At 38.1% G+C, this 13,055-nt stretch overlaps 1 protein-coding gene across 2 annotated transcripts in view; it reads left to right on the top strand.

Moving 5' to 3' along the window:
• The window catches only part of LOC307133771 (zinc finger MYM-type protein 4-like), a 66,388-nt gene continuing 53,333 nt past the window's right edge, over positions 1-13,055 (top strand). The window contains exon 1 of one of the 2 annotated variants that reach the window (XM_079829034.1): positions 1-360. In XM_079829034.1, coding sequence (XP_079685160.1) covers positions 67-360 — 294 coding nt within the window. In that variant the 5' untranslated portion in view covers positions 1-66. Of the gene's footprint in view, positions 361-12,528; positions 12,952-13,055 lie in introns of those variants that run through there. The other variant, XM_079829031.1, reaches the window with a different exon arrangement.

Genomic DNA, 13,055 nt, shown 5'->3' with positions numbered 1-13,055 from the left:
AAAAATGAGCGGAAGGAGGACCGTGTCCACATATTCAAACGTCTTTGTGTCAGTTTATCGTTTAAAATGCCCGATTCGTGTGCGTATCCTGGGTGTCTTAATATTAAAAAGCCTAAGAGAAAAATGTTGTCAGGACAGAAATGTCTCACTTTTCATAGATTTCCTTTAAACAATCCTGAGCGATTGAAACTGTGGTTGCTCGCGCTACACCTGGATGTCAACACAACCGAACATGCTCTAATATTTAAGAGAGTGTGCAGTGATCATTTTTTCGACGGTGATTTCAAACCCTCCCAGCCAGGAGCTCGCCGTTATCTGAAATCGTCGGCTGTGCCCAATATGTTTTTACAGCAAACAGAGGTATGTGTGTTTTTTACTACATTAGATGCATTTACGTTTTGTTCTCGTCAATGTGTTTCATAACGTGTGAATGTTTATGTTTTTTTATGCTTTGTCGGCTCATATAGTTGCATGGAGGTGCATGTTCTGGAGATCATATTTCAAAAATGACACATCAGAAAATATTGTAAGGCAGAATTTCTCTAGATAATACACTTATCTATACCTCTACATTGTTGTTGTTTTTGAGAACTTGTAAAATAATTAAATAATGACAACCCCAGTATGCTTTGTCAGCTCATATAGTTGCATGGAGGTGTATGTTCTGGAGATCATATTTCAAAAATGACACATCAGAAAATATTGTAATGCAGAATTCCTTTAGATAGTATACTTATCTATACCTCTACGTTGTTGTTGTTTTTGAGAACTTGTGAAATAAAAGGGATAGTTCACCCAAAATTGAAAATAAAGTCAGTAATTACTCACCCTCATGTTGTTCCAACCATGTAAGACCTTCGTTCATCTTCGGAACATAATTTAGTATATTTTTGATGAAATCTGAGAGCTGTCTCACTCCTCCATAGGCTTTCAGAGGGGATGAAACTTGATGGCCCAGAATAGTAAGTAAAAACGTCATTTAAGGAGTCCAAATGACTACAGTGGCTCTGTATTAAGTCTATCATGCGACGAAAATACTTTTTGAGCGGAAAAACAACAAAAATAACGACTTTATCCCACTATTATTGTTGTTCAATTTAAGCCTCTGACGAGAGTTCGCGGGAGTGCCACGACGCATGCGTGAGAACTGAGATTACGGCGTTCTTCTTCTACTACTACTTGTTACTGGCTGCTCACTCTTTCGGAGTAGTACCAGAGAATGGCTGCGTCCCAATTCGCCTACTTATACTACGTCCTAAAAGTATGTACTCTTTTTGTGAAGAAAAAGTACATACTTTTGAGTGTGTAGCAGAAGAGTATGCAAGCTTTGGGACGTACTACTTCGTCATCTTTAACGGACTCTGTTAAGTGCGTCCCGTCACCGTTTAAACTGCCCTGTCAATCATCGTCACAGTTCAAATCCCCCACTTTCAATTTAATTTCCTACCGTATCGGAGAGAAATGTAGTCGCTCGTTGATCTGCCTTTCGTGGGTCTTTAATGCAGAGACTCCTCTCATGTGTTTGCAAAGTTAATGGCCAAACGTATCATTACAAAAGTTCTCAATGCTGCTGAAGGAGAAATATAATGTGGATAATATTGAATAAATATCTTTTCGTCAGGTTAAATACTGATAATTGCTCACTCAAACCACTTTATCTAATCCTCTCCACTTAACCGTCAGACTCGCGTAACCGTCATGTTTGTAGTTTTTTTAAACACTTTTTATCCGCGTTTGTAGTTCTAATCGAATCCTCGTCCATCTCGCAATGGGTTGTGGGCAATATCAGCCGTTAGAGTGCGCATCGATCTGCACTTCGGATTCTGACCGGAAATAGTAAACCATCCGGGAATCTTTGGAATACTCTTTTCAACATACTAAGATTTGGGACATACTAATTCTTTTTTTGAATACTATTTAGTACGGATAGTATGCGAATTGGGACGCAGCAAATGTCTAATATGGCGAGAAGTTTCACTCTCACTGAACTTCCGGCTTCTGAACTGGTTGCAGTTCCTCTCTGATTCCATATGAGGGCGCTCACAGGACGAGTGCAGAATGAATGGAGGTCTATGGCGCTATACCAATAAAAATCCACTTTTCTCAGGATATAATTTTTTATCTAGTAATTTGAATGTTGTATTCGAAAGGAAATGCAAATAAATTACACATTGCTGGGTGTTAGATTTTTTAGAGTCACTTATTTGCTTTAAAAAGTCTTTTAAAGTGTCAATGACGTCATACACATGTACGACCAGAGATACTGCTTAACGGCAATCCTTCAGTCGCTCTGGTGCTTTCGCGCTCTGCACTTTCTTTTCTCTCGAGGCATCGACAACACAGCTGACACAGGTAAATACACGTGCTAGAAGAGTTTTTGTTTTGTTTGTTTCTGGTCCCGCTTCAGATGACACGATGCCATCAAGTGGGATCTCTGGTCGTAATCAGTCCTTCACTGACCAATCAGCGTTCATTAGCAGAATGCTAGCGTGTTATGGACAACAACAACTCAACCTGTAAGAAATCAAAAGGACATAAGTACTCGTTCATTCAACTTTCGACCTAAAACCCATGTTGAACTTGCAAAATCTACAATCATTTCTGAGATTTCTCAACGGCAATCGGGTGAAAGAGACAAATTTAGCCGTCAAGCCCCATTGACTTCCATTCATTTTGCACTCATGGCGATCGCCCCCAGTGGAACTCTGGTGGTACTACAACCAAAATTCTGTACAACAGGGCTTAATAGGGAGTGGGCAGGCTCTCCGTAGACGGGCTCTGGTAGTACCGCCATCTACTGTACGAGATGATGTCCCGACATTGCTGGAAGCGCAACAAGGTCTGTTTACAAGCAGAGGAAGACGCGCGCTCTATGCAAGCTATTGAATTCGACACTGATTGTGATTTAGGTCTCGATTTAGATTTTTACAATGGTTAAAAAGTGTGCATTTCCTGGATGTAAGAATCGTGAGAAAAAGAAAAGAAAACGTAAAAGTGCCTTACCAATTCTGCAAAATGAACGGCTTACCTTACACACTTTCCCAATAAATGATCGTGAGCGACTGAAGCTATGGCTGCTGGCAGTGCAGCGGGATGTTAATTTACCGCTTAAAGTCGTTAAGAACATGAGGTTGTGCAGTGAACATTTTTCAACAGATGACTTCAAACCAGTTCAACAAAACACAAGACGATTACTGAAATCAACAGCTGTGCCCAACTTGTTTTTACACAACAAGGTAATAAGTGGAATCAGCATGTAGTGGTTGTTAAAGTAACGATACATGATTTTAATTATTCGATTTTATTTGCATGTGGCTTATTATATATATATATATATATAATTTTTTTTATTTTTTTTATATATATACATATAAACACGTATGTATGTGTATATATATATATATATATATTACATCCGAGTTACAACAGTGATTTGAAATGTTTTAGGAGACAAATGATCCATCCAAGCTCAGTCAGGACACTCAGTCAGCAGGTCCACTCCTTACCAGTGTTTGCCCACAAGGAACTGATCAAAGTGAAAACACAGTTATGGAGGAAAGATTTTCGGCTGCATATTTAGCTGGAGTTCCCCAGTCAACCCCAGTTAAGTAAAATACAATCCATAGTTCTACGCAAGAACCTGACTATTCATTTCCATCACAACTTCTGTAGGTGTTATCAAGTCCAGAAAAAGCTGGACATTGTTCAAAACCATCAACATCAGGAACGTACTACGCCTTACCTTCAACAAAGTCCTATCAATCAGTAAGTGAGCTTTATAATTAAATTGTCCTTATTTAGTGGTTTTTATTATTAAAAATTGGAATGTATAATATAAAATGCATTAAATGCATAAAATGTACAATGGCTTAACTTTGTTATTTACTATTCTATTATGTTTTTGTTCTATGTAATTTGTCAAACACAAATGTAAGTAATACTTTTTTTTCTGCATCTCTTGGCACTGATTACATTTACACCACCAGCTGTCCAATGCTCTCTGTCTTTCAGAAGCTTGAGACTGCTGTTGTGTTGCAGCTTGTTCCATCACTTGTAGTTCAATGTCTGTGTATTCTGGTTCGAATAAGTATGGTTGGTTAAAAAAATCCAAGTCTTCATCTTCATCTACATTGAAATCAGCGGACATATTGACGAACGCACTTTTGCATACAGCGCGCGTCTTCCTCTGCTTGTAAACAGACCTTGTTGCGCTTCCGGCAATGTCGGGACATCATCTCGTACAGTAGATGGCGGTACTACTCCGAAAGAGTGAGCAGCCAGTAACAAGTAGTAGTAGAAGAAGAACGCCGTAATCTCAGTTCTCACGCATGCGTCGTGGCACTCCCGCGAACTCTCGTCAGAGGCTCAAATTGAACAACAATAATAGTGGGATAAAGTCGTTATTTTTGTTGTTTTTCCGCTCAAAAAGTATTTTCGTCGCATGATAGACTTAATACAGAGCCACTGTAGTCATTTGGACTCCTTAAATGACGTTTTTACTTACTATTCTGGTCCATCAAGTTTCATTCCCTCTGAAAGCCTATTGAGGAGTGAGACAGCTCTCAGATTTCATCAAAAATATACTAAATTATGTTCCGAAGATGAACGAAGGTCTTACATGGTTGGAACAACATGAGGGTGAGTAATTACTGACTTTATTTTCAATTTTGGGTGAACTATCCCTTTAAATAATGATATATATAATATAATAATAATAATAATAATATATATATATATACACACACACACACACATCCTGTTAGAATGTAGTAGATATGATTATGAAATACTATTAAATCTCAGTGCCAGGCATAATGTTTCTCCATACGTTAAAAAGACAAGACGGTAAGAAATAAAGATTAAATGCAAAAGTACAGATAAATTTGCCACATAGCGTACACCTTTATTAAACAACATTTAACCATAGCATATATTTTTATGGTTTAATGAAAATGCTGCCCAATTGACCTATCGGTAAGCCCCGCCCCCCTTAGTTACTGTTGCTAACTCGGACAAACAAACGGAGTTGCTATATCTTACAATGACAGCTGTCAGTGTGAAAACCTTATCCCAAGATGTTTTTGGACTCAGAATGTAACGTATATCCCGTCCGAATGATGGTTAAACTTTACTGATGGTTTATCAAGTTTATTATGTCCTTTTTCACTCCAAAAAATAATCGTAAGTGCTGAACAAACAAAGCATAAGAAGTGCGCATTAACGTCTCATTCACAAACTCTCTCTCTCTCCGTTGCATTACCATTAACATACACAGCAAATTACACAAAAACACTCAACAATACAACTAACAGTAAACAAACATGTACACAGACCGTATGCCTTTTCGAGGGTGCAGTTAATAACTGGTAAACTTTGTATCTGCAAAACAACTCTGATAAACTGCGTGAGAGCTTTAATACCCATCTATAATACCCATCAAAATAGGAGTCCTCCTTAATAGGACAGATAATTTAGACCTTAAACATATCTAAAATTAAATTAATTTACATATAACCAGTTTAATATGGAGAGGCACTGAAATGTAGACTTTCATGTTTTTGACCTACAGTGTTACATGACGTGAGAACAGTTAGTTATTTCGGTTTGTATGCTAGCAGGGACTTTAATCGTAACTTAACGAGAGTATGACAAACAGAAAATCCTCTCAGGATCCCTGGAATCAGTGTTGCAGTACCTCAGGCATGACATTTTAGCATTTTTGTAGCATAAACACCATCAAATCGATGACAGCTTTGGATTTTCCAATGTTTCTCTATGGCGCTGACACCTAAAGATGTCCGGGTTCCGGTCCCAGCGCAACTGATACTCAACTGCTATTGGCTCATCTGCGTTCGTCGGGAGGGGCTTACCGATAGGTCAATTCACAACCTCATATGTCTGTAACTACTGTTCCTTTAATAAAACAAGGCCAAAAGCAATGAAGGGGCGGGGTTAACAACCATTACATTTTTTTAAGGTGGAATGGATAGTTAGGCGAAAAAGGAGCTGGAGTCAGCCTCGTCGCGTTGAGCCTGTTCATCGATGGCAGTAACTTGTCCCACTTGCCACAGCACAGGGGGCTGGTCCCTTTTCTATTATATATATATATATATATATATATATATATATATATATATATATATATATATATATATATATATATATATATATATATATATATATATATATATATATATATATATATATATATATATATATATATATATATATATATATATATATATATATATATATATATATATATATATATATATAAATAACATGTTTTGTTTCTTGGAAATATGACAGATTTGAAAAAAGCTTGAGCTGACAGTAGCTTGAGATAGGACACAGTAATAATATTTAAATTTCACCCAATAATATCATTAATTTCCTGAGTTAGAACCATATTCTTATTTAAAGCAGCACTAGGTAACTTTTCAATCTTTATAATATATTTTCAAGACTCTTGTGATACATCGACTTACAATAGGTTGAATGACACGTCTGCCATAGCCTGACGGGGTCTGTATCGTTTTTAATCGTACTTTTAAACTTTGGGTTTCGGGAAGTAACTCGAGAGAAAAAAAAGAACTACAAAATTCGACTGCTTTACGGCATATACGTCACTTCCACCACCACCCCCACTTCCTTAAACTCGGACGTGCAGGTCCAATTATCATTTGTTTGCTGAATGTTATAGTCATGGCCGCAGCACAGAAAAATAAGAAAGCAAAGGTTTTGTCGGAGGAAAGCAAAAAGAGGAAACGAGAAAGTGATCGGATTAAAGGCAGGACGAGGATCAACATTGGGCCAGCGTTTGCTCGTTGGCGTGAGCTGAAGGAGGAGGGGCTACATTCTTGCAAGTAAATACGTAAGACGTACAAAATCATATTTTAGGATACCTAACATGTCTGTGATATTGGTTTATTTGTCTTGCCTCAAGCTATAATGCAAATCGATTTTTCAAATTTGCAGATTCATCTATGGTAGCTTGATATTATAATATTGACGATATATGGTTATTACCTACCACTCAAACATTGAATTGAAGTATCATATAGATTCTGTAAAACGGGAACCAATAGACTAGGCTACTATAATGACGCTGGCTTGTAAACATGAGCATTGCGATAATTTGGCGTTTGAAAAAAAATAAAACCCATGAAATTATATTCATATGACATGCTGAAACATATGCCACTGTACCTGGGATGAAGACATTTCACACGCGACGCAAGCAGAACACCTGCATGTGAACTCCTGCAGTGTTCAGGGCTATCATAGTTGTCATGTCAACAAATGCAAGTGTGACGCATCCACTGATGTAGAATGACAGTTTACGACAATAATGGAGGACAATACTGTTTCCCAACTGTAGGGGGACCCCGAGAGCAAAACCTACCTAGTGCTGCTTTAAGTTTAAAGGTCCCATGGCATGGCATTTTTCTATTATTTTATAATGTTTCCTGAGGTGTACTTATATTGTTAGTATGACTTTTACATCATAAAATCTCATAATTTAGAAATAAAAGGCAATTTTTCAATACTGATGTTTGCCCTGTGGCTGAATGCCCTGCTTCAAGAGGCGTGTCTGCTGTGAGACTTCAGTAAAAACGCCCACTGTTGTGATTGGCTGACATCTTTGCACTTTAAATGAGCGAAGGGGGCGTGGTTTAACAAGGCAGGAGCAGGCACGAGCTGCTGCCAGAGAGACGGATGGACCTGAGTTCACTTCACATCAGTTCTCAGCATGTCTGAACTGTTGTAGTTACAGCATATACTTCAGGTTATTAGTCTATATCTAGTCGGAGGGACTGTCACTCATGTCAGAAAGTTAGTAACTTTATGGATAAATTATGGATCAGCGCTGACTGGAGACGCGAACCATTTAGAACGATTCAGTCCGATTTGGTGAACTGACTCGGTTCACTAAAAAGAACTGGTTCAAAATAAAGATCGTTCGCGAACCGGACATCACTAATGTACCAGAGACTAGGGCTGCTCGATTATGGAAATAATCATAATCACGATTATTTTAGTCAATATTGAAATCACGATTATGTAACACAATTATTTCACATGACTTTGGGAATGTGTTGTATTTATTAAAAATACACCTTTCAACAATTCAATTGAAATTGTAACATTTGTTGTACTTTTTGAACTATTAAAATAAATAATATAACATATATTCGAATCAAAGTATAAAAGTATTCACGTAAAAATGATAACCACAAATAAATAAGATCAACAATATGGTTCGGCTATGCTTTTCATGTACGTCTAACATTAGTTTTCAGGTACAGAAATGTATCAAATGTAAAATAACATTGCATATTTGAGTGCATAAATTAAAGATTAATCCTATTAAACTTACAAAAGCTATTCAATCAAGAGCGGTGAGTGATGCCCTTGTCTTTTGTTGTTTGACATTAAACAGACAGCAGTAAAGGCTACTGCCCCTTTAAGACCTCGCGTCTTCTTTATCGACTGTATAAAGTTCACTTAAGGCATATACAGACTATGTCTGCTAAGATACTCATCAAGATGGACATGTTGACATACGTTTTGTGTGAGTTTGTCCGTTTAAGAGCAAGACTTGAAAGAGAACTCAATATTTGCGCGCTGAGAGACGTGTGCGCGCTTTCGGATGAGCGCACAGAGACAGATTTTCTCACAGCGCGCGCGGCTTCTCATTCTAAACCTAAACCCTAAAGCACTAAACCCGGGTGATGACGGTGAAAACGACTGGTCATATTCGAAAATATGGCAGCACTCGCAATCTCGCATGCATTGAACAAAGTTTACAAAGAGAGAATTATTTGAAAAATATGAAGGAAAAAAAGGACGTTTACACGGCACCCCTGCTCTCGTCAGTTTTTGTTTCTTTATTAGATTGTCATAGGTCACTCTGTGTTTAATTTTCAAGTGGTTAAACTAATTCGTGATGTTCGCTTGCGTTACAGCCACTACCATGTAGCAAATCTTAGCATGTTTCTGCTCGTCGTCTGATTCCTCGAAGCCAAACTGTTCCCAGACAACGGAGTTGGTTTTGCCTTTTTTGCTCACCAAACGCTGCTGTAACTGCCCTCCTTCTGCCATCTTTACTCGCGCCGAGTTTTTAAATTCCAGCGGATGATATGCACACGAGTCACTAGACTGAGCTAAGACGACCTGAGAGAGATTTGTGGGTTCGGGAGGGGCGGATGTGCGCGTGCGCGTTTCATTCAGAACGCAAGGCAAAATAATCGTTTTTTCTCGATTGTACTATTTTGGTGATCGTTGGGAGGCAAAATCGAAATCGAAATCGAAATTCGATTAATTGCACAGCCCTACCAGAGACTGAGCTCAGCGATTGCTAACAAAGTTATTTATAGTAACTACTGAGTTATGAGAGCGCTGTCAGTCAGAGCGAGTTTATTGTGTTTGTATCTGAGAGTTCTGAATAAACACGAGTCCCAGTCACACCGAGTCCGTCTTCATCATTATTACCAACTTTGTAACACATGCAAAGTACCATTACAGCTGTCGAGATAAACGAGTTAAAAGTAAGTGTTGATTATAGCATTATAAATATGAAAAATATAAATTAAGACTGAGTGAATGAATCTTGTCTCTGTGAGAATATATGCGCCGAAAGCTCGTCAGATTTTACTTTCACTTTCACCGACTTTCGCGCACATTGCGTTTTTGTGTGATATCCACTGACTCGCATTCATGATTTAAAACGAAAAGTAAAAAAAAAGAATCTATATTGCGCCGTGACATTTTGTCATTCTTTTCTTTTGTCAAATGATGGACAACGGTTCACATTTTTCCCATGATAATAAAATTAAGCAAATATTAAATAATAGTAAATAAAATAATTTGTGAAAGTAAAACAAGTAAATTAATTTTCAAAGTTAAATGAATAAAAGAGGCACTGATCATAGGCTAAACACGGCAGTTTGAACGTCTTAAGATTATCCATTTTACAACACGAACTGGAGGCAAGCAACAGTTTGCTAAATTTCTGTTATTTGATGACTGCCTACAGAACTTAAAGATCTCCCTCTTTTCGTTTTCTTTCTTGCTGCATTAAAGATTCATGGTTAAACTTCTGCTTTCGCGCAGGCGCAGTGATGAGAAATAGAGCAATCAGTTCGTAGCTCTGCTTCAGCTGTTTAATAACCTCACGAGGAGCGACCAGAATTTCTCACATGCCAGAAATTCACCCGACCATCCAATAGCCGATCCGGAGAGGTTTGCCGCCTCTCGTTTCCCCCTGTACACTGCACGAACACCTCACGACAAACGACGCACGACAAAGCTGAAAATCGGCCCGACCCAAAAGAGTCTCACGAGTCAGAATTCGGCTCGAAATCGGACGAAAATCGCACAGTGTATGCCCAGCTTTACTAGATCAGTGGGCGAGGCCATAAACAGAGGCGTTTTCCACTGCGTTACACTGATCTATATAATGACTTGTATAGATCAGTGAACATTTTCTCAGAAAGTGAGAGTATTTAGTGGTGCTTACATGCAGAATATATTTCTGTCTTAACATTGAATTATAATACAAATGTAATTATATGTATAGGGCTGCAAACACGAATCGATAAAAATCGATTATTAAAAGAGTTGGCAACGAATTTCATTATCGATTCATTGTGTCGCGCGACTATTAGGCTATGCCTGTCAATAAGACGCGGAGATGTTTGAGTATAAAAAAAGCGTACCAGTTGAAAAGCGCCATTAATAAATAGAAAAAGTGTGGAAGTGACGCGACATGGCATGGGAGCACCACGGCGGTGATTCAGCACCTAAAACGAAAACATCTTTGAGTCCTTGATGAGGAGGAAGGGAGTTCAACAGCAGGGGAACGTTAAAGGGTTAGTTCACCCAAAAATGAAAATTCTGTCATTAATTACTCACCCTCATGTCGTTCGACACCCGTAAGACCTCCGTTCATCTTCGGAACACAAATGAAGATATTTTAGTTGAAAGCTGATGGCTGAGAAAGGCTTCAGACAGGCCTCCATTGGCATTCAGTACATTCACACCCCCAAGACCCATAAAAGGCACTAAAAACGTTGTTACAAAGTCCATCTCACCACAGTGGCTCTACAATAATTTTACGATGCGACGACAATAGTTTTGTTCATCAAATTTCCGATTGCACGTGAAGGCAGCATTAGTCACTACAAAATCCCACTTTTGTTCCGTTTGGAAGTGAGGAGCGTGCCGTCCCTCCAGTAGCTCTTCTGGTGCTTGTTTACTCGTTATCCAGCTTGACAAGCATGACCAGTTAGCGTTAGCTTGTTAATAACAGTAGTAAAGCAGGGGTGGTATAGTTTGCAAGACTAAAGACACGTTTTTATTCACTTGCCTTTATTGGCCCATTCATTTTTCAATCTGTTGCTATGTTAATTTCGTTGACAAATAATTTGTCAGTATTTTAATCAACAACATTTTTCACAGACAAAAACGAGACGAATATCAAAACCAGCTTTGAATGACAAAAACTATGACCAATATCTATTGTCATTTTCGGTCAGCATTCAGTCTTAAAGTGACAGCAGTCCATTAACCTGCTTCCATTTGTGCTCTTAATATTAATCAAACAACAAAATCACCTCTTTAGTTTTAATAAGGATTCATTATATTTATTATACATTAATTATTTAATCCATATTTAATCTATAAGGAATGTTGTACGCAAGTTGTTATAAAGAATGCATATCATTCATTGAAAATAAGACATTGTGTTCTTCTTTGGGAGGAGTAGTTTTATTTAATTGTTACATAATATTTTTTAATATGTCACAGCAGTTAAATCTGTGTCTGGATTTAATATCATTCATATTAATAGGTTAATACAGTAGATGTTTTCTCCAGGAGTATATAATGGGTTTGGACATTTTAGAGAAATTCTTAATGCATTACAATTTAACTAAACCCATTAATTTTGTTTGTGAGTGTGTGTGTGCGTCTGAGTGTAGTGTAGAGAACAAGTTCTAACATCCTGTTAAGTTTTCTGATTAGTATTTTTCTTTATATATACGATTTATAGATTCATTGTAGCAACCTGTGCACTTTCTGAAGATTTTTTGCACTGTCAGTTCTGTTTTTGAATAAAGGATTGGAAATGTTTTTTTCCCCTTGATTCATTGATTAATCGAAGAAATAATCAACAGATTAATCGATTATTAGAATAATCGTTAGTTGCAGCCCTAAATATATAATATATATTTATATGTAAACTGATGATTATGTACCCTCTCGCCTTTATTTTTTTTTTATGTTATTTGTTTCTTGTGCTTTTATGTTGAGGCATGTGAAATGTGCTTTGTTATACAATGAGGACTTTGTACATGCTTTTTGTTGAAAATAAAGCATAACAAAAAACTTATATAGATCAGTGTGCGTTACCCGATTTGCTCACGTCACAGCGTGGGTAGGCTTTACTGGATCATTTTCATTGCAAAATTTATAAACACTCATCCGCTTGAAAACACCCACAAATGTAGAGAAACGCCCACTTTTGTTCCGCAGAGACCCCATGCTCGAGAACAGTCCCCAGCTAGGTAACTTCCAACGTGAGCTAAGTGTGTGTAGTTGCAGACGGCAAATCAGGTGGTGGAGTTAGCTGTGCGATTAGCCATGGTTCTGTGCGTTGTAAAGGGCTGTGAGAGTAAGTCGAAGGTGTACTCAACCATCATGTTTCATAGAATACCAGCGAAAGACATTGCACGAAAGAATCAATGGTTGGCTGCCCTGAACATAGATCTCAGAACACCGGTGGAGTCCATCAAGAAATGGCGTGTTTGCTCAACGCATTTCGGACCGGATGATTATTGGGAAAAGGTGTACAGTGTCACCCGTACCACGGTACGGCGTCTAAAGGACACGGCCATCCCAACAATCTTCAGAGTACAGGCAGGACCAAGTGTATCATCTCCCTTGGTTGTAAGTATAACATGTCTCCAAGTCACAGCACTGTGTAAGCAGGTTGTCACGTTGGTTATGTGTATACATATCTGTGGCGTGCACGAGCTGGAAGCGCCCGGAAG

This window comes from Gobio gobio (assembly GCF_949357685.1).
Source record: "Gobio gobio genome assembly, chromosome: 11".
Taxonomy (NCBI): Eukaryota; Metazoa; Chordata; class Actinopteri; order Cypriniformes; family Gobionidae; genus Gobio; species Gobio gobio.
The sequence above is the reverse complement of the archived record's forward strand: the minus strand, read 5'-3'. Positions and strand labels throughout refer to the sequence as shown.